The 22,639-nt window shown below is 38.5% G+C and overlaps 1 protein-coding gene across 6 annotated transcripts in view; it reads left to right on the top strand.

Moving 5' to 3' along the window:
• The window catches only part of LOC100551462 (actin-binding LIM protein 2), a 72,370-nt gene extending 54,041 nt beyond the window's left edge, over positions 1 to 18,329 (top strand). For 4 of the 6 annotated variants that reach the window (XM_010710499.3, XM_010710498.3, XM_019615009.2 and 1 more), the window contains 3 exons: positions 1,126 to 1,190; positions 1,369 to 1,449; positions 18,098 to 18,329. In XM_010710499.3, coding sequence (XP_010708801.1) covers positions 1,126 to 1,190; positions 1,369 to 1,449; positions 18,098 to 18,211 — 260 coding nt within the window. In that variant the 3' untranslated portion in view covers positions 18,212 to 18,329. The remainder of the gene's footprint in view (positions 1 to 1,125; positions 1,191 to 1,368; positions 1,450 to 18,097) is intronic. The other 2 variants (XM_019615010.2, XM_010710501.3) reach the window with 1 other exon arrangement.
• The last annotated feature ends 4,310 nt before the right edge of the window (positions 18,330 to 22,639 follow it).

Genomic DNA, 22,639 nt, shown 5'->3' with positions numbered 1-22,639 from the left:
CAGTGTCCTGAATTTGTGCAAACAGCCCCAGTGGTTCTCTTTGCTGAGTAGGTGGTGTTCTAATATCAAAGAAAGGAAGAATCTTATGTCTTGAAGGATTGATTAGTTTATCTGATTGGAAAAGAAAAAAAAACACCACAAACATTCATTTTGCTTCTTGTTTGTCCTACAATGGTGCTGAAATGGACAGAATTTAAAAAGCAGAATTTCTTTTTATTAATTTATTAGAAAACAGTTTAAGAGGACTGTGAGCTTAATATGGAAGTTGGTTGGAATTTTCAAAAGAACTGAGAAATTTAGGAGCATGCACTTTCTGATGGAGAAGAGAAGATTTTGTTTCCAAGTCACTTAATTTTTTTTAAATCTTACTCCAATGCTTCACTTGAAGGCTCTGTATTGATAGAAACCTTTGTCTGAGTAGCTGGCAATGTAGATTTTGAAAATAGACTTATCTCTGATTTTCATTTCAGATCATAAAAATGTCTATGAAAACATACTGGCAATTCTGGTCACATTTAATCATTATTATATATGATTTATATGACCATATGATAGTCATATTTAGTAACACTAGGCTAACTAGAATACTCTTGTATTAGTTCAGATCCATGAGCAATTCTCTCAGGAAAAAAAAAAAAAAAAAATTACTATGTTCTCTTTGCTATCATTATTTCCACTGCAGTCAGTCCAAGTGCAGGATGTTGGCATCGTGGAGTACTGTATTAACTTGATGATTTTCATGTATGTTCCCAAAATGACATGCCTATAGTTATCCATATATTGTAACTGTTTACAGTAAGGAAAAATATGGGTGGGATTTTCAGATGACAGTCTGACTGAACTGTACACAAAATTCCCAATTTTACCAGACATAGTCACTGAATGGCAGCAAGAAATGCATTTTCTGTAATAAGCTTTGGTTTCAGGGGCTTAAAAAAATTCTGTATGCATTCAGACCATTGGAGTCAAATTCTTCCAACACATGTAGTTATCCAATACCTATTGAAAACCATAAGAGAAATATAGCAGGATACCAAATTGCTAATGTAACTAAATGTTCATTATAGTCACTCTGAAATAAGCCTATAAATTCTAAACTGTGAACTTATTCTTGTTCTCTTGCAGAATACAAGGTAAGAAGGGCTTTTCCAACACTGGAAGAACAATCAGATTCAGCACTTCCTAGCAAGGTTACATGTGTTCCTTTTTTTTTTTTTAACTTTATTTTGTCAATTTTGACCCAGTGAAATATTTGTCAAATGAGGATGCAAGTTTGTACCATTGAAATTAGTAAGTCCCCCATGCTGTCGTTTCCACATTCCAGAATCAGATTTGGCTGGAGTTCATATGCTCTTGTCTTTTTAACAGATTTATCCTTATGAGACACTTATTGTAACAAATCGAGTTCGTGTGAAATTGCCCAAGGATGTGGACAGGACCAGACTGGAGGTAGGAATGATATTTGCTTGATGGCTTTGCAAGTCTTTATCCTGTTTGTGTACCACCTTAGCTATTTCTATACCCAATGAAAGAAGAGAGAAATAGCACTATATACTACATTTTGGTTCAAAACACTGGTATGTAGGCAATTTGAAAGGAATAGAGTAGCCAAAACCTGGCAAATGTATGATAAAATAGGGTTGCACAAAAATACCAATAGTACCCATTTGTTTTGGATGATTTCATGGGATGTTGAAAGTCCAAACTAGATGGGTGGAAACCAGTTTTTTTAAGTTCCTATTATAAAAGAATCTGCTTGAATAACCTGAGAATTAAACAAAAAACAAAAAACAAAAAAATCCTCAATTTATCCTGCAAGTAAATGGATCCGTTTCTGTTTCATTCTCTCATTCAGTCTCCCCTTTGCCTGTGTGATACATAATTGCTTGAGAATATATTATCCATTTGCAATAGCATCTACTGCTCTCAAAGAGTAGTAGTGAAATTCAGAGGTTTTTCCTTTTTTTTTTGTGCCTAAGTTAATGTACAGGACAGTAAAGATTCATCGAAATTATTAAACTTTTGTACCTTTGTGTGAATTACCATTGAGAAGAGAGTTAAAAAAACCCTGTGTGCTTAACAATGTTAGATTTTTGGTAAACTTTATATTTAAATAAATTTAAAGTATTTTAACTTGATCACTTGAAAAGAAAAGAAGAAAAATTACTAAACTTTAATAGTATATTTTGGACATGCTGTACATTCCTTAAATGCTTCAATGTGTTTGCTGCTTGAATACCCAGCAAGTGGTATGGATTTGGTAGGTAGGGAAAGAGCCTCAAATGCGTGCTGTTTTAAGCCTGGGGTATAGTAAGGCATCAGATCCATAATAACAGCTTAAGGAATCCAGAAGAAGGAACAGGGGGCTGGAGGGGCACTCATCTGGACACATAAAGGATTCTTTTATGTACATACATATTTGCATGTTTATTAAATAATAGAGGCTTTGTTTAAAGACTTCAGCCTGGTCTATATGGCAAATGCGTCTCTAGCTTGCTTTTTTAAGAAGACATATAGTTTGCTTTGGATGGATCATGCATGTCCATTATGAATAACTATTGCAGTGTCCTCAGCTGGGACTGCTGTTTGTTTAACACTGGAGTTGCTCAGTCTGCTTCACACCAGGTGCAGCTCTGGGCCTCATGACTTAAGAAGCCTGACCACTTCAAAGATCTCACAGAGCTTTGCAAAAGAACAATAAATAAGGTCTGCTTCCAACCTGCACCAGAAAAGCGATAAGGGGATCAGGCTGGTCTGCTGATTGTTGCCCTGTGTTAAACATTTTGCTATGCAGAAAGGACTCCTTTATAGATTTGTAGACCATCTTACATTTATTAGGGATGGGTAGTTTTTCTAACAATTAAATTAGCAGCATTTTAAAAGGATTATAACTACTGGAAAAACAGAGGCAGCACTCATCCGAGCATTCAAACCATATGCGAAGTTGAAAGACAGGAGCAAACTGTTGCGTTCCCTGCTGGCATCTTCTCCCTGTTCCCTTTCTTTTACATTACAGAATTGCTGAAATTAAGTAACTTTGCATAGAAACAGAGTATAACATCATTTTGTCTCATAGCAAAAACAGATTGTAACTTAGCTGCTGTCTTGTGCATTCACCAGATTTCGGGGCAAGACCCAGGTCTTGGGAGCCTAAGACCATCTGGTTTCAAAGATTTTCCCAGGAATGTACCAGTACTCAACAAACATGCATACATGCACGTACCTTGTCCACTAGTTGAAGTCCCATTTAGTATTTTTTGGTATTTTTAAGCTTTTGGGGATGACACTAAATTCTGGAATCAAGCATTAAGGTTAGATTTCACTTTTTCTTAAGCTGTATTTCACATATGCTGCAAAGTGTGATTCAGTGCTGACAGATCCCCAGGAAGCAAGTGCTGTATTTGAGCAGAATGGGTGGCCAGCTTCTGCTTGGATCTTGCACATCCAATTTCACTTTTAAAAGAGTTGTATTTTGCCTACAGGAATGATGATTGCACTGCTAAGCCTTTGCACTGTCCTAAGTGGTTTATCTTGGAAAATCTTTTCAGACAATGTTTTAATATTATCGTTTCATTATGACCAGTTTTGCGGACTGTATTATGTTCTCACTGCTGCAAATCTCAACATCCTGGTTGTGATGGATACAGACAAGGTAGAGGTGGTGTTGGTGGAAGGATATATAGAACATTTGTGTTTCAATTAACTGTCAGATGTAAGAGTGATTTCATCTTGTACTAAATGTTTAAAATCTTATATGTGATGTCTTATATGTTTAGTCTGGAGGAGGCTCAGGGGAGACCTCATCGCACTCTACAGCTTCCTGAAGGGAGGTTGTGATGAGGAGGGGGTCAGCCTCTTTTCCCAGGCAACAAATAGAACCCGAGGAAATGACCAGGGGAAATTTAGGTTAGATATAAGGAAAAAAGTTTTCACTCAAAGAGTGGTTGGACATTGGAATAGCTGCCCAGGGAGGTGGTGGAGTCACTGCCCCTGGCAGTGTTCAAGAGGTGTCTGGATGAGGAGCTATGGAGATATGGTTTAGTAGCTTAGTAGGTAGTAATGGTGATAAGAGGATGTTTGGACTAGATGATCTTGTAGGTCCTTTCCAACCTTGTGATTCTATGTGATTCTCTAATTTCCTGGTCTACTTAGCAGTAATGAGATAAGTAAATCTGTATAAGATACATTTCTTCAGCAGTTCTTGCAAATTGGCTTGAAGAAAACTCTTTGTGAGACAGGGTTTTGAACTTTGAATAATCCAGCATAGATGTCATGGAGAAGGCACTGTTACTATTCTCTGATGTCTTATTACAAGAGAGGTCTCCTGCAGTGTATGTTCTTATCATGAAAAGTGAACTCACGTAAAAGGTATTAACTCCTTGGGTCAAATTAAGGGAGGTGGCAGCAGTGAAAGCTTCAGCTAATGGTCAAGGATTATAGGAGGGTGGGGTTTCAATGGTTGGTAGTGTTTGCCTAACTTTGCTCCCATTTTGACTATTTTTTAAATTACTTATTGTGTAAGAAATCTATTTCATGGCTTAGACTAGTATTTTTTTGTAAGAATGCATATTTTTCTAGGCCCAAGAGGCACACGAAGATTAGAAGGGCTCAACTGGTAATAAATACTTTAAAATAATAGAAATTCTTTCTTCATAACCGCATATATCTAACCGTAGAAACACTCGGCATGTTTTTGTTTGCTTGTTCTAACTCAGCAGTGAGGCAGAAGTAGCTCAGTTCTTTGTGCTCCTTGAGGAGATGTTTATGCCAGCAGTGAGCTAATTCATACAACACTGAGCATAGTTATAATAAATGACCTGCTGATTTTTAAATACATTACCAGCACTCTGACTTTCGAATGATTATCCTGGATCTTTGTTCAGTATAAGCTGATCAGAAATGCAAGGAATTTATTAAAGACTTGGCATAGGAATTTTTCAAAAAGTTTCTTTTCACCAGACTGCTGTTATTCCAATGTTAGATGAATAGAGCAGCATTCCTCAGACAATTGTAATGAGAAATGATTGAGAACAACTTAATTTAGGCAACAACATAGGACTGAAGTATACAGTATGGGGGAAGAAAAGGAATTGCATCCTCATCTTGCTTGTAGATGACAAAACTGGAGGGAGCTGTTGCTCTGAGGAACAGCACCTCTACTTCAAGAGAATGAGACAGGCCAGTGAAAGTCTGAGCAGTGATCTAAACATGAGCTAAATATGTGCTAGCAGTGTGCCCAGGTGGCCAAGAAGGCCAGTGGCATCTTGGCTTGTATAAGAAAGTGTTGCTAGCAGGAGACAGGAATATGACCATCCCTCTGTGCTCCTTAGCTCTGGTTAGGCCATACCTTGAGTACTGTGTTCAGTTTTGAGCCTCTCACTATAAGAAAGATATTGAGGCCCTGGAGCATGTCCAGAGTAGGGCAACAAAGCTGGTGAGGAGTCTGGAGGACAAGTCTTGTGAGGAGCAACTTAGAGAGCTGGAATTGTTTAGTCTGAAGGACAGGCTAAGGAGAGAATCATAGAATTATAGAATGGCTTGGGTTGGAAGGGACCTGCAGGATCATCAAGTTCCAACCCCCCTGCCACAGGTGGAGCTGCCAGCTGCTAGATCAAGTACTTGGCCAGATTGCTCAGGGCCCAATCCAACCTGATTGTAAACATCTCCAGAGATGGAACATCCACAACCTCTCTGGGCAGACTGTTCCAGCACCTCACCACTCTCTCAGTAAAAATCTTTCCCCTGACGTTTAATATAAATATCCCCTCCTTTAGTTTAAAACAATTCCCCCTTATTCTGTCATTATCTACCTGTGTAAAAGGTTGATTTCCCTTATGCTTATAATCTCTCTTTAAATATTGGAAGGCCTTCAATGAGGTCTCCCTGCAGCCTTCTCTTTTTCAGGCTGAACAATCCCACTTCCTTCAGCCTGTCTTCATAGGAGAGATGCTCTAGCCCTTGGATCATCTTTGTGACCCTCCTTTGGACCCACTCCAAAAGCGTCTTTCCTGTGTTGAGGGCCCCAGATTTAGATGCAGTACTCCAGCTGGGGCTTCATGAGTGTAGAACAGAGGGGGACAATCACCTCCCTTACCCTGCTGGCCATCCTTCTTCTCTAGTTTCCACTACTAGAGGTTCAGGGATGTGGGAATCCTGGCTGCCAGCAAAGACTGAGGCAAAGAACTCATTGAGTACCTCAGTCTTCTCTGTATCTGTTGTAGCCAGTTTCTCCCTTCCCATTTAGCAGAGGAGATATGCTCTCTTTGCCCTGTTTCTTCTGACCTAAGAGCCTGTAGAATATCTTCTTGTTTTTTTTAACGTCCATCACCAAGTTCAGTTTCATCTGTGCCTTGGCTTTTCTAATCCCATCTCTATATGTCCAGACAGCATCCCTGTATTCTTTTCCGGTGAGACCTTATAGCTCTCTACAACTACATGAAAGGAGATTGTGGTGAGGGGGGGTCAGCCTCTGCCTCTATGTAACAAGCAATAGGACTAAAGGATTGGCATCAAATGGCACCAGGGGAGGTTCAGGTTAGATATTAGGAAAAATTTCTTCTCTGAAAGAGTGGTCAGGTGCTGGAATGGGCTGCCCAGGGACATGGTAGAGTCACTATTCTTGGAGGTGGTCAAGAAGTGTGTAGATGTGGTACTGAGGGATGTGGTTTATTGGGGAAGTATTGGTGGCAGGTGGACTAGGGAGCCCACAAACAGGAGGGGAATCAACTCTTTGAAAGGGTTGATAACTGCAGGACAAGGGGAAATGGTTTTAAGTTGAGGGAGGGGAAATTTAGGTTGGATGTCTGGGAGAAATTCTTTACAGAGAGTGCTGAGGTGCTGGAACAGGCTGCCCAGAGAGGTTGTGGATGCCCCATCCCTGGAGGTGTTTAAGGCCAGATTGGATGGGGCCCTGGGCAGCCTGGTTGAGCATTAAATGGGGAGGTTGGTGGCCCTTTGTGTGGGAGGGGGGTTGGAGATTCATGATCCTTGAGGTCCCTTCCAACCTTGGCCATTCTGTGATTGTGTGACTGTTGGAGTAGATGATCTTGGGGATCTTTTTCGTCCTTGGTGATTCTGTAATTCTATTCTGTGACCACATGAACAAAAAATCTGCTTGCACTTTTGTGATGGAATAATACTGTTCAGCAGCAGAAGATGGGGGGGCAGCTTTGCAAGAGATGCCCTGAGGTTCTGCTGGAAAACGAGATGAATGTAAGTCAGCAGCACACTTTGGCATCATTCTCAGATGTAGGCCCTGAATGGCCAAAATGCAAGTCAAAAATTGCAGAAAACAAATTACAATTAAATATAAGGGGAAAGCTCTTCATCGCAAAGGCCAGAGGAGGGCCACAGAACACCTCCCCTGAAAAAGATGGGGCTGTTCAGCCTGGAGAAGAGAAGGATCCAGGGAGACCTGGTAGCAGCTTTTCAGTGTCTATAGGAAAGCTGTAAGAAAGAAGGTGACAGACCTTTTAGTAGAGTCTGTTGTGACAAGTTTCAAACTAAAAGAGAGTAGATTTAGACTGGATATATGGAAGAAGTTTTTTACAGTAGTGGTGGTGTGACACTGAATTGGGTTGCCCAGAGAGGTGGTGGGTGTCCCATTTCTGAAGATATTCAAGATCAGGCTGGTCGGGGTTCTGAACAACCTGATGGAGCTATAGGTTCATTGCAGTGGAGTTGGACTGGATGACCTTGAAGGGTCCCTTTCAGCATGCATGATTCTGAGAGTGTATGATTCTATGAATTCAACTAGGCAAGGCTCTCCATGTTGTGATTAAAGTCAACCCTGCTCTGAAAACTTCCATAGCTCCTTTATTTGGTTAGCATGACATATTCTGTGAAGACGCAATTTCAGCGTGAGGAATTTACAAAATAGAATTCTAAGTTGTATTTGCTGCAGTAGCATTTGAAAAACAAAGTAATTTGATAAGTATTGGAATATTTTATCAAAATAATCATTTTATTATGCAAAGGGTTAAATATGCAAAGGGTTCTGGGAGTGACATCACTTTTCCATGGTACAAATTAGTCCATTCTTTATCTGCTGTTTTCCCAGTGTTGTTCGACATGGTCTTTTTTTTCCCCAATAGACCTTAGGATTGTGGGCACTTTTGAAAATCTTATTGACACTTTTTAGCACTTAAATACCTTGGACTCCTGATATAATGTGCTTGTTATTTTTATCTTAGTTTAGATACCGCTTTGCCTGTTGTTGAGTCACAGAAGTGTGAGTTAATTTAGTGCCTGCACATCCAACTTGACGGTTCATGCACAGCTGCATAGATTTGATTTATTTATTTTTCTCCGGAAATTGCTTTTATCATAGAGGATAAGATTTCTTTCATGGTCACAGGCTGGTAGTTTTGAAAACCATCATAGTTAGTCTTCCATTTGGAACGCATAATTGAGATTTTTCATTTCATTTTCTTATCTAGATATATCTTAGCTTCCTTAGCCTTTTCGTTTGAACATCAGAGAGTTAAAAGAATTACTCATTCGTGCCTGTGAGATACAGTAGAAAGCAAATTATTCCACTTTTGTTTGAGCCTGCTCATTCTTTAACTGAAATAATTGCTAAGGAAAAAAATACTCTGGAATGTCAAGTAGAAAGCTTTTCTTGCCACCTTGTTCTCTTGTAAATAGAAATCAGAGATTTAAACATGGGTACGGTCTTGTTTGAACAGAATGCCCACATTAATTCAAATACGTTTTTCCTCCTGAAGCTACTTGTCTGGATCTGTTTTAAGGATGAGACTTTTTTCCACTAGCTTTTCTTCAATAATTCCCTGGGTTCTACTCATTTGGGCTGTAATCGTTTTAGGAAAGATTTCCAGTAATTCAGCCTGAGTTATAACAGCCTCAGCTTGTAGATGTCAGTCATACAAGTAATGTTGTGTGTCTCACTTTCTCCAGAGCTCAGAGGAGGACTACATGAGAAAGGCTAAACCAAAATATTGAGTATTTTAGCACAGAGAAGCACAGTTTGTAGTTTGGGGCGGAATTTGAGATGATCGTAGAATCAAAGAATCATAAAATGGCCTGTGCTGAAAAAGCCCTCAAAAAGTATCTAGTTTCAATCCCTGTGCCATGGGCAGGGTCATAGAATCATAGAATCATAGAATGGCCTGGGTTGGAATGGACCTCGAGGATCGTCAAGCTCCAACCCACCTACTGCAGGTAAAGATGCCAACCTCCATATCTAATACCACACCGCGCTGTCCATTCAAGCTGGCCTTGAACACCTCCAGGGACAGAGCATCCACAGACTCTCTGGGCAGCCTGTTCCAGCACCTCAGCATTCTCATAGTAAAGAATTTCCCTCTGATATCCAACATAAATCTTCCCACCCTCAATTTAAAATCATTTCCCCTTGTCTTGCTGTTATCTACCCTTTCAAAGAGTTGGCTCCTCTCCTGTTTACAGGCTCCCTTTAGGTACTGGAAGGCTGCAATGAGGTAACCCCAGAGCTCTCTTCGTAGGAGAGGTGCTCCAGCCCTCTGAGCCAACCATTAGACCAGGCTGCCCATATGAGCTCTTTCAGAATGAAGTTCATATCCTGGTGTGAAAAACTGCACTTCACAGATGTTAGTGGAACTTCACACAAATTTAATTAATTTGCAAAACATTTGTGTTTGTGTTTGTTTTTTTTTTTTATTCTAAACATATGTTTGTATTGTGATCAGTGCTGGATATCTATATCAGTTTTCAAAGTCCTTATGAAAGGAGCCATTGTAAAATGAAATTACACTTTAGAAATGACTTAATATGTAAAAAAGCTAATTCCTACCAGAGTGGGAACAGTATGAAGCTGAAGAGAGATTAGATATGAAGAACACATAACTAAAGGAAACTGGAAAATCTGCTTTACGAACAAGGTATTTTGAACCTTAGTGAGTGCATGTGGAAAGTTTCATGTTGACTTCAGTGTACTTTTTTGGATCAGCCCCAAAGACCATAGATATATCACTTGAAACCAAACCTCTGAGCCCCAGCTGTGCATCTGGGACAGATATCCAATATGATACATGAATACACAATAAATTATGTCATTGGATTCTCCAGTTTAGTAGATAATAACTTCTACTTTTTTTTAAGAAAACTCCACTTATATGTCTAAAATGTCTAAAATCATCTATATATTTCCCTAATTCAGTATGAATTCACAGCTTTAGTTTTATTTATGAATCATTTTTTAACAACAGAACATTTTTATCAGCAGTAAGTTGAGGGCAATGACTTATGTAATGGGCAGTATGAAAAAGTTCATTTGGTTGAATGATGGAATAATGGCACAGGTTATCCTCAGAGTGGTTCTACTGTATTCTACTATATAGTAAGATATTATAGGTATGGTATTGATATCACTGAGTGTAAGTGGAGTTGCCCACATTATTTTAACATACTTCTTAAAGTTCATTGGGTAGCAACTCTTGTCTTTTCTTAACTCCCCTCACCCCCATCATATAATTATTATGTAATAGTTTGAAATATTTATTGAGCATGAAGTTTGACTGCTTGGTAGATTAGAATAATATTCAGTACTCCCTTGGGGAAATGGTACATGGCTAATTACAACTGTAGTAGGCTTAGAAGAAGCCTCTGAAGAGTCTGCTGAGCCCCAGCAACGCAACAGAAAGGAGTGCAAATGTTCTGGATGCAAAATAAGGATTTGAAATTCAGTAGGTCAATGAAATTTTTTTCCAAAAACTTATTTTTAGGCATCTGAAAGTTATATTTGGTCAAAATTCTAGAGGCGTAGGAGAAGGGAATTGGACTAGGGAAGGGGGAAAAATGAAAGAAGGAGTAGGCCATTTTTATTTCACATTTATTCAGTTGAGATCCTTCTAACATCCTAAATTGTAATGCAAGAATAAATATTACACCTCACTTGTACAGACTCTACAGACTACCTTAAAGAGCTAAAATTTAGTTATTTACATAAATGCCTGCTTACTTGTGGATAACTTTTTCCCAAAAAATCTCACCACAGTTTGGGTATTTTATATTTTGGAGACTGTAGAAGAGATCCTATAGCTTTTGCTTTTATATTTTGTGGATTAGAGGTTTTGAAGTGTTACAAGGAGTCAAAACAAAAAAATGATTGAAGTGGGAAACTATTAAAATTACACTCTGTACAGTGGAGTACTTCAGAAAGAGTCACTATGGATTCATTCAAAGGCAATGTTATGTTCAGCAGTCACTTCCTATGTACATAAGGTAACAAAAATGAAAACAAAAATGAAAACAAAATCAAACTGGAAGCTTTAAATAACCCCTAGGAATCAGATCTTCGATTTTTCTTCTTTTTTTTCTTCAGCTCATCTCCTCCTGCCATCCAGTGTGTTGGCTCATTGGTTTGGTATTGACTCATGAGGAAGTATGATATCCGAATTTCCTACATCAGCAGGTTTTCACTTGTGGACTCCCATCCAATTACTGTCACAGAATAAACATGCTTGTGCAGCATGACCTGGTCACAGCTTAGTGCAGTGTAACCGTAGGTTAATTGCAATTTCCCTTACTGTGACTTAGTCATGCTAATGCCAGTATTAGTTTTGAAGATCTCTGAATGTCATTAAAAGTACAGTTATTGTTGTATAAAAGGAGTCTCATTGAATTAAATATACGTTGTAACTCTATTAGAATGATTAGCGGCTTTTTAACATGGCACAGGAAAACAGACACAAGCCTCGTTAATTTTCAGCAAAAAGCATCACTTCTTTATGAGTTAGCACTGTATATAAAGTATTTGAATGTGCAGTTAATTACTTTTCTTCAGGAAATGCAAAAATGAGCACATGTCTGTACAGCTCATTTTAATGATCACTGAACGTGAGGATTTTCCATTATAGGGTTGCAGTACATCAGAGATGTTTAGCTCAGTCCTTGATTACATGCTTCTGTATTATACCTTTAACAAATCTGTCTCTTCCATTGTGTATATATGCTGTAGGAGAGCTAGTCATGTATTTACGACAGAGGTATGGCTATCCTTCTCGTATAGCACTATGCCATATTTTAGGTAACATGCAAGTGAGGCGTTATATATGTTGTACTTGACTGAACTTAAGTCTGGTCATCTTTTTATGATTTCCCATGCAAGCTTGCACAAAGTGCTATCCAGGAGAAGACTGAATGCTACTGACTTTACAAGCATCAGATTAATACAATTGTTTTAAAACAATATGATGCAGTAGTTTGTTCTACTGTCATAAACTAACTCTTAAATATACTGAAAATGTTTGATGTTGCAAGCTCCAGTTTAGCAGCCATTTTAGTGAGTAACTGTCTAAGTTATTTACATAATCTTTTAGCAAGGCTTTCAGGCAGCATCTTGTTAACACCACTATGCAACTTCTATTTTGAGATAATCTAAACACAGCCAGTTCAGAGTGAGGGTAGAAAGGGTCCTTCGTCGGTCCTTTGGTACTTCTGGAGGATGTGAAGGTTGAAGGCCACCTGGGTCAAAGCGATCACAAAATGATAGATTTTTCGATCCTTGCTGAATCACAGAAAGGAGTCAGCAGAACTACTACCTTGGACTTCTGGAGGGCAGACTTTGGTCTCTTTCGGACCATGGTTGAGGGAATCTCTTGGGAGGTAGTTCTGGAGGGCACTGTAGCCCAGAAAGGCTGGGAATACTTTAAGGAAGTTATTTTAAAGGTGTAGGAGCTGACCATCCCCAAGTCATGGGGGAAGGAGACCAGTCTGGCTGAACAGAGACCTTTGACTGTAACTCAGAAACAAAAGGATAGTTTATGGTCTTTGGAAGAGGGGGCAAGGAACTTAAGGCAGTTACAAGTACATAGTGAAGCTGTGCAAGGAGAATATTAGAAAGACTGAAGCCCAGCTAGAACTGAACTTGGCCACTAAGACAACAATAAATATTTCTATAAATACATCAACTGTAACGGGAGGGCTAGGGAAAGTCTTCCTCTCTTCTTGGACACAGAGGGGAACACAGTGACCAAGGATCAGGATAAGGCTGAGGTACTTAATGCTTCAGTCTTTAATAGTAAGACAAGCTGCTCCCTGGGCACACAGCCCCTTGTGCTAGAAGATAGGGATGGGGAACAGAGTAGGCCTTGCGTAATCTATGCTGAGATGGTTTTGGACCTGCTTCAAAAGCTGGACACTCAGAAGTCCAGATGGATTGCACCTTAGTGTGCTGAGGGAGTTGGCAGATGTGGGTTCCAAGCCACTCTTCATCATCCTTCAACAGTCCTGGTTAAGCAGGAATGTCCCAGTGAACTGGAGACTGGCAAATGTGTTGCTCAACTTCAAAATGGGCCAGAAAGATGATCCTGGTAGCTACAGACCTATCAGTCTCACCTTGGTGCCTAGGAAGGTTATGGAACCGATCATCTTGGGAGCCATCATGGACCAGTTAAAGATCAACCAGAGGATCAGGCCCAGTCAGCAAGGGTTTATGAATGGTAGATCCTGTTTCACAAGCCTGTTTTCATTCTGTGACAAGGTGATCCACTTAGTGGATGAAGGTAGGGCTGTCGATGTGGTCTACCTGGACTTCAGTAACACCTTTGACACCATCCCCCACAACATTCTTGTGGAGAAGTTGGCTGCCCACGGTTTGGATGGGCATACTCTCTGCTGGGTGAAACACTGGCTGGATGGCCAGGCCCAAAGAGTTGTGGTTAGTGGAGTTAAAACCAGCTGGCAGCCAGTCAAAAGTGGTGTCCCCCAGGGCTTGGTACTGGGGCCACTCATATTCAACATCTTTATCAATGATCTTGGTGAGGGGATTGAATTTGCCCTCATTAAGTTTGGTGACACCAAGGTGGGAGGGAGTGTTGATCTGCCTGAGGGGAGAAGGGCACTGCAGAGGGACCTGGATGGACTAGATCGATGGGCCAATGTAAACTGTATGAGTTTCAATAGGGCCAAGTGTTGGGTCCTGCATTTTGGTCACAGCAACCCCAGGCAACCCTACAGGCTTGGGCAGCAGTGGCTGGAAAGCTGCCTGATGGAAAGGGACCTTGGTGTACTGATGGACGGTCAGTTGAATATGAGCCAGCAGTGTGCTCAGGTGGCCAAGAAGGCCAACTGCATCCTGGCTTGTATCAGGAATGGTGTGGTGAGCAGGACAAGGGGAGTAATCCTGCCCCTGTACTCGGCATTGGTGAGGCCTCACCTCGAGTACTGTGTTCAGTTTGGGGTACCTCAGTACAGAAAGGACACTGAGGTGCTGGAGCAGGTCCAAAGAAGGGCAACAAGGCTTATGAAGAACTTGGAGAATATGCCCTGTGAGGAGTGACTAAAGGAACTGGGGCTGTTTAGTCTGGGGAAGAGGAGGCTGAGAGACCTTGTTGCTCTCTTCAAATAGCTGGAAAGTGATAGCAGTTGGAGTGTGATTGGTCTCTTCGCAGTAGTGACAGGTGACGGGACAACGGGGAATGGCCTCAAGTTGTGCCAGGGGAGGTTTAGGTTGGATATGAGGAAACACTTATTTACAGAAAAGGTGGTTAAGCACTGAAATGGGCTCCCCAGGGAAGTCTTTGAGTCATGATCCCTGACTTGTTTAAAATCCATTTGGATGTGGTGCTTAGGGATACGATTTAGCGATGGGTTGTTAGAGTTAGGGTAGTATGGTTAGGTTGTGATTGGACTTGATCTTATAGGTCTTTTCCAACCTGAGCAATTCTATGATTCTATGATTCCCAGTGTCTACAATGTGCCCAGCTTTGCCACTGATGAAGAACAGAGAAGTAGATTGAATTCAGCTGTCTGAACACGGTCAAATTTTCCCAAAGGGAATCAGGAACTTGTTCCTGGCATATCGTAAAACACGCAGACTACCTTAGAAACAAGGCCAGCACTAGTAATAATATTAATAAAAAAATGTTAATTTTATTAAAACTTGATCCATTCATTTAATGGCCCATTGATGCAGCATTAACTTAGCTGGATATGGATATTTTAAGCTGACCCAAAACTTGAAAACAAGAGAAAAGAAATCAAAACTCAAGTTCTTGGCCTTGTACATGCCTTCTCTCCTACCTCAAGATTAATATTTTGCTCTATTTTCTACGCATAATTTTCAATTTCCTTTCTTTTGTTTGAGTAATGAGACAAGGCAATGCTCCTGCATGAAAATATTTCAGCTAAGACCAATTAATATTCAAATACCTAGGAAGAAAAAAACAATCTAAAATTTCTTAGCCCTATATTCTCTGCTTTTGGTAAGAACTGTCTGAAAGTTATAAGGTTTAAGAAAGTCCAAGAACTGTGTGGACAAAATTTAAAGTCACATAAAGAAAACCATGAACATAACCTTCCCACACTGGCCTATTCCCATGGTGTTTAGACCCTTTAAGTACTTGTAGACATTTACCATATTTTCCCTTAGTCGTGATTTGGCTATGCTTTTACATACTTAGGCCTTTTAGTCTTTCCTCATAAATCAAACTCAGCAACCCATGATTCCTTTTGTTACTTTCATCTGAAGTATTGCCAGTTTGATGACATCTCTCTGGGATCAAGGGTTATTCTAAAATCTGCAAAGAGAACTGTAATCATTGCTGCTTCTAGGGTTAGTCCTAGAGCAGGGGCCCAAGATGTTTAAAAAAAAGGATAGTGAATGCTTCCGAGGTGCAGGGAAAACAGTGGCAATTATGCTACACTGGGCACAGATGAGTATCCTCAGATAGAATTCAAACCAATTTTGAATTAATTTTGCCTTCTGGAATTAATTTTGAGTGTGAGTAATGCATTGGTGGAGTAAGAAACTTTGCTAATGTTGCAGTCTGGTAGCATAGTCCTTGAGACGAGGAGAATTAGAAGCAAAATAACTGCTTAGTGGAATGGAAGGTGAAAATAAGGGGCCTCATCCTTTTCTCATCTCAATCTCTGCTGCTAGCCGATATCCTTGCATTGGAAACTCTAAGCTGCTTTTGGATCAGGCTGCACCAGCTGAGAACTTCTGTGAGAGAGGGGAAAAAAAATTGAAAAAAAAAAGATGCTGATGTAAAAGCAACTTAAGAAGAATGTAGGCAAGGATTGATGTCATCCAGGCATTTGCTGAGGAATAAAGAGCACGGCTAATTAATATTGGCTTGAATAGAATCATGTGGATTGAAAGCTCATCAGCTCTGAGGGCAAAGCAAAATGATAGAAGAGCAGATCTTGTACTGAGACTGGGGAGGTGAGATATAGCAAATGTCCAGCATATCACAGGAAGGATCTGTGCCCTGACATAGCACCTGCTGGCTGTCTCTGAGTTGACTTTCATTGTTGAAGGAGATCTGCTGAAATTATAGCAACTCCCAGGAAGAAATTTTGTAATGTTTCTCAAGAAAAAAAAGATGAAAAGATTCCTTTTAAAATTTTACTTTTCCTATGTTTCTGAATCATGGTCAAAACAGTTTTACCTGTAGGTTATAAGCTTTCTGACTTTCTTCTAGGATATGAACAACAGTTTCTCACTAATTTCTCTTGAGGTGTCATTTCAAGTATTAGCTGCAGTCTAGAAGAAAGACAAAACAAGATATGATCCATATTGCTTATCCAGACTTCTTTTTCAACCCCATTTTCAACAAGCCATAGACATTATTCTTGCTTAGAAAAATTAAGCTTGCTAGAATTTTCTACTAGATAACCAGAAAAATATGAAAAAAAATAGTGCAAGGAAAAGTTACTTTTTCTTTCCAGACCCCATAGAATTAAATTCTGTCAGAGATTGTTGCTAAAATACATTGTCAGATGTTGCTCATTTCCATGCAAAACAGGATCTGCTCTGCCAAATATGCATGGTGCGTTTGTTCCATGCTAAGTGTAGTGCTTATGTTGTGTTGTTCTCATTGGTCAAGAGAAAAATGAAGGCTCTGTTCCAAACTCTTAGTCACTGTTGCTCTGAATATGTGGAATCTCAAGGGGAAAAAAGTCTGTCCTTTTTTAAGAAACCAGGAGGGCCCACAAGACCATTCAAGGTAATTCAATGTAGTTACATCTTGAAAACAATTTCATTAACTTTCCTCGTGCAATTTACATTGCAAATTCATCATTAATAAGTGGAAAATAGAATTTTGTTTTAAATTTGGTCAAAAAGTAGCTTTGTAGAGTAGTGCCAGTGCAGTTGTGTCTGTTGTCAGTTAATCCATTGTGAAACTATCAAGATGTGTTAGCATGCTCCCTGCCCTAATTTTGGCTGATAACAGAATAACTTCAGGGAAAGCTTTATGGAAAAGGAGAAACCAGACTTAAAAAAAAAACATAAAAGTTGTAATTTTCACTACATTGAATCTGTCCCTTTTAGATGATGTGCATTTAACATGGTGGAAACATTCATTGATAAAGCTAAAATGTTTGAAAAAGTGTTAGCCTGCAGTTATCAGAAGAATTTTATAGAATATTGTTTTATAATTCACACAATAATATGTGTGCATATACTACTCATTGTTAGGCAAACTTTATACACTTTCATAATTCCATCTCTTTCCAATTCTTAATGCTGTTGTTCTCTCCTTTTAACTTTGTATATATAAACATATGTAACATTAAATAAAAACATATTCTTGACATTTCAAAAAAGCTCTATCAGACTTGGCTTTCTGATACAACTCTACCCCCATGAATAATAGCATTCTGGATTTAAGAATTTAGCAGTGTGCTCTCTCCTTTGTATAAGACTGCTATTAGCAGACCAGTGCAGTGTCCACCACTCTCACTAAAGATCAAGGAAGATAAATCCAACTCTGATTTTATGTTGGTATCAGTCTCTTTAAAATCTCTTTAAAAAAAAGTCCTAGAGTACCTTAAATTTGTCTCTGTGTGCCCTGTCATCACACACCATGTGTAAACACATCCTTTTTCTAAAGATTGTAACTTCCACTCAGTTGGGACTCTGTTGGAAAGATTGTTATTCTTATTTTTTTCCAAAATTCACTAATGTTAACAATTTCATTTCCCAGCTGCTGTAAGCTAATGTGGTTTTGATGCTTTTTTGTTGTTCAGAATTTGAGAATTCAAATGTAATGCCAAATGCATTATTTTGTGATGTATTTTAAAACTTAAGAGGGGTAAAAATATTCCTGTGCACAGAAGAGTTTAATGACACCTTTGTGTTTTCATTTTGAAGAGACATTTGTCCCCTGAGGAGTTCCAGGAAGTCTTCAAAATGAGCATTGAGGAGTTTGATCGCCTGGCACTTTGGAAGCGGAATGACCTGAAGAAAAAGGCCCTGCTTTTCTAGTCCCTCATGGATAAAATATGTGCTTATTCAAAACAGAAATAGTCTTGCCAGAACTATCACATGCACTTGCTGTTGAACCATTGTCCAGCTTCATTGTGTTAGTATGTGTCAGAGGAAAGAGGACAGATTAGATGGCAACACGTTGGAATACAAAGAATTTGCTAATCTTGCATTACCAGCTGGTTCAGTCAGTAACTCTGGTCCTACCCAGTTTACAACATGCAAAAATCTAGCTTTAAATTTATCGTTGCTTGCAGTTATTGCTTGATGCAAATGGGAATTCTGCAAAGAAGAGAAAAAGTGTAGCTGTGACAAAGAAAGTCTGAGATTTTGTTTCATTAAGTTTTAAAATACAATTTTTACAAAATCAAGTTATGAATATAAAATTATGTAATAGAGGATCACATCAATTAAAAATGTGGTAAAAGCCAAAGAAAAGCATGTCCACAAGCAATTATTGCAGCTCTTTATGTGTGGTACTTTTTAAGAATGAAAGGAAAAATACAGAAGCACCTTAATTCTTCTTATACTTTAGACACAGCCTATTCTCTAAAAGGTCATTTTTGTCTAAACGGTAACTAGCTATCTATAATTACAGCACAAGAGGTTTTATTTTATTAAGAATATATTGTGACATAAAGCACTTATTATGACTAAAATGTATACAGAGACCTACTTAAAAATTTAGTCCCGTTCATCAGGAAAACAGAAGCCTTATGCAAAACTGGTGTAAGAGTGTATTGTGACAGTTAATAGTGTTTTCCTACTATCTTGTGGTATTTGGGGAACTTTTTTTTTTTTTTACATTTCATGCTGATATAAATGCCATGCAATCTTAATTATATGTAGATAGATATGTCTATCTATAAGGATTTTTTGCATTTATGTGTTTTCAGTAAAGACATTTTTACGTTCTCCACTTTCTGGCTTTATATCATAAGCCATGAGAATAGTAATGGCAATTGGTAGGCGTGGAAATGGAACAGTTCAGCATAAAATGTAACAAAAAAAAGCTTGGTGTGCTCTATCAATAGTATATCAAATTATAATCAAATATATGGAGCCCTCATGCATTACTATTTGCATGTTTCTGTATAAATCAATTAAAAAAAAAATCCCTATATGATACTGGTGCAGTACCTTGGAACTATCTTAAACAACAAGCAAAGCTAACAAGATCTGAGCATTTGATATGAGCTCTTAATATCTCTTCCAACTGGAAGACTGTATTAAATTTAATAATTTCATATGGTCAGAAGTATGGTTGCTGACAAAGAATGATTCAAAGTGAGTTGCTAGTTTTGTGTGATACTAAAAGAGCATTATAAAAAAGTACATTTTTCAGCCACGTGTCAGTATTCTGCATTTTTACTGCCTTGAATGTTTGTATTCACTTCCTACTTCACTATGTCTTTTTGCATAAGTAACTGGTTAATATATGCACTACAACACACTGTTTCAACTGCCCCAGCATTGGAAAAATCATAGCATTGAACATGCCTTCTTCCAACTGATTTTCAAAATCCATATTGTTGGAAATATTTTCTCATGACCTAAATGTTTTGTCTGATGATACGAACGTTTAAAAAAATCATTAAAACAAAGACATAACTGAATAACTGTGCTAATTGTGTATAATTTATTCATTGTATTGCTGTTCTGGATAGGTTCTTCCAATTATATTAATGTAACTATTGTGTTATTTGCATTAGGTTTGCTCAACAAGGAAACAAGATATCTTTTGTTGTGAAGTGTACCTCTGACTGTAAATTTACTGCAAAGTTGTTTGTAACTTAAACAATCCTTGGAGCAACTGACACATCATGCAAAATCTGCTTCGCTTCAGACTCTGTGGGGCAGTATAAGAAAAAAGAAGGGGACAGGCTCTTTAGCAGTGTCTGTTGTGATGGGATAAGGGGAAATGGTTTCAAATCTGAAGAATGGAGATTTAGATTAGATACAAGGATGCAGTTTTTTTACAATAACAGTGGTGAGACACTGAAACAGGTTGCCCAGAGAGGTGCTGGGTGCCCCATCCCTGAAGATATTCAAGGACAGGTTGGTTGGAGCTCTGAGCACCTGATGGAGCTGTAGGTGTCCCTGTTCATTGCAGGGGAGTTGGACTATATGACCTTTAAGAACCCCTTCTAACTCAAATGATTCTATGATGTTCAATGTACACAAGCAGTAGTCAGTCTTAATTGAGAGCTCCTAATCACCCATAGGCAACACCCATAATGGTCTGTAACCTCAGAATAGCTCGTTATGTCTTCATATTGCAGTCAAATCCAGCCAATCTGAAATGCGATTGGCAAGGCTCATTAGACACTTTGGGCCTGATATCTAAATCCAGGAGAGTAAGCAGCTGAAGAAGGGTGGTTAATATAGTTGACCTTGGTGAAAACTATCATTCTCATCTGTATGTTCCATGGGCATCAGATTAATTACAGACATCTTTTCCATGAAAATATTGCAGATTGATAGAGGAAATCCATATATAGGTGCAGATCACATACAGGTTCAACGTGGATCTTCATAAATATTGTGAAATTGCTTAACGACAGTTAATGCAAGCTACACTTCATCAAGAACTCCACACTGAAGAATGTTGTTACCCAGATCTTTGGCAGATGACAAGTGAGGACGATCAAAGCTTGTGAGCTGTTTTACCCATTCATGCTGTTTTGAGCCAGTTAATCTGTTATAATGCCAGCAGCTTAAAAGTATCTTCTGAAGGTCCTCATCCTACCTGAGCTAAATCAGATAAAATTATCGTTTTGCATACCCTCATGTTGATGTTTTAGTTCATGAATATCAGTTCTAACGATTGTAGAAAACTATATGTAGGATTGATACCACATTATCTACCTATGCATCATTCTGTTTTCTCTTTTATGGTCGGTCAAGGGATAATAGAACTTTGACGACATCCTAGTGTAGAAAACCAGTTATATGAATCTCAGTTGTCACATTTCTTGTCTGCTGAATGTAAAAAAAAGATATATATCCATCTGCAGATGTGTAAATCAACTATTTTCTCTTAGATGAAAATAATTTTGTACAGGTGAAAGTAGTAAGCCAACAATCTCAGTAAGTTGGTAGATTACCACTCACAACTACTGGCAGTCATAGACCACGTTACCAAATCACTGTCAGGACAACAGAATGGCAATTTGACTTGCACAGATTTCATGGAAGGCCTTAATAGTGTTATTCTTTATACTGCTCACCAAATAGGCATGTATTCAATGCCAAACACACAAAAATGTTCTAGAAGACAGTCAGTTTATCAACTTTTGTTCCTACTGCCAGCCAAACCATAAAGGAATTTTGGCTTCCATACTCAAAATCTTTGCTGACATTAGATGAACAAATATTTTTCTGTATCCTTCTTATTTCATTTCCCCCAAAGTTTGAAATGCTCTGTAGATATCTGTTCAGTGCAGAGGTGTCATAACTCAATAAGCTGTTCTCTTTTTCTGATGGTACATGTCAGTGCATCTCTATATTTCAAGTGTCTGCTGTCACGTAGTGTAGAGACCTAGTCAGTAGTGCTTTGTAGCATATCTAAATTCTCATTTACAATATGATCCTGTATGTTATATTTGCCACCAGACAACTGTAGTAGTGTGATAGAGCCTTAAAATGAGCAGTAATTCACTGTACTGCTAGATCCTCTGTACATCATCTTAACTCCATAAGCCAGAATATGGCAAACCAGAGCATACAACGTTAGTGTTTATAAATTTATCATATCTTCCTCATTTAAAAACTGTAAATTAGAATTTTGGTTATGTAGTCTACTTTCAGTAACTTGGAGTATCTCATAGATTAACATGTGCATAATCAATGTTCTGTTTTATTTCTAGATTTCTATATGCTAATCTTAAATAGCATTATGAAATGGAAAATACATTTCAGAATAGTTAGGTAAATCTTTGCCAGAATTTTCCTTCTAACAGTGTGGTCCAGCACTGGCAGAACAAATTCATAGTCTCAAAAAATCATTGCTCTTTTTTTTTTTTATTTTTAAGATTATGCTCTTTATCATTAGATATTGTTCCTTGTTTTCAAGGAAATTCAGTCTTTCAGCACTTTGGTAAGTATGGATGTGCCTATACAGCTCAAAAGGATCAATGTAAGTCTTGATGGAACCTATCTTGATATGTATTCAAAAAGCAAGGGAATTCTGTTAAACATTTCATTTTCATACCTGGATCTCATTTGTATGTCTCAGCTGTTCATGACAACCCTGATGTATGACCTAATTCTCACCTCATGTATTTTAAAGGCATGTCTCAAACACAGGAATGAAAAAGCCACTTTATTTCATCATCATACTCTGAGACAAAGGAACACATGGATTTTTGTGGTTGACTTCCTAATGCTAAGGCATATCTGACCAACAATTCCAGATAGGAAACCATG

This window comes from Meleagris gallopavo, chromosome 4 (genome assembly GCF_000146605.3).
Source record: "Meleagris gallopavo isolate NT-WF06-2002-E0010 breed Aviagen turkey brand Nicholas breeding stock chromosome 4, Turkey_5.1, whole genome shotgun sequence".
Taxonomy (NCBI): Eukaryota; Metazoa; Chordata; class Aves; order Galliformes; family Phasianidae; genus Meleagris; species Meleagris gallopavo.
This window is presented reverse-complemented; position numbering and strand designations above follow the sequence as displayed.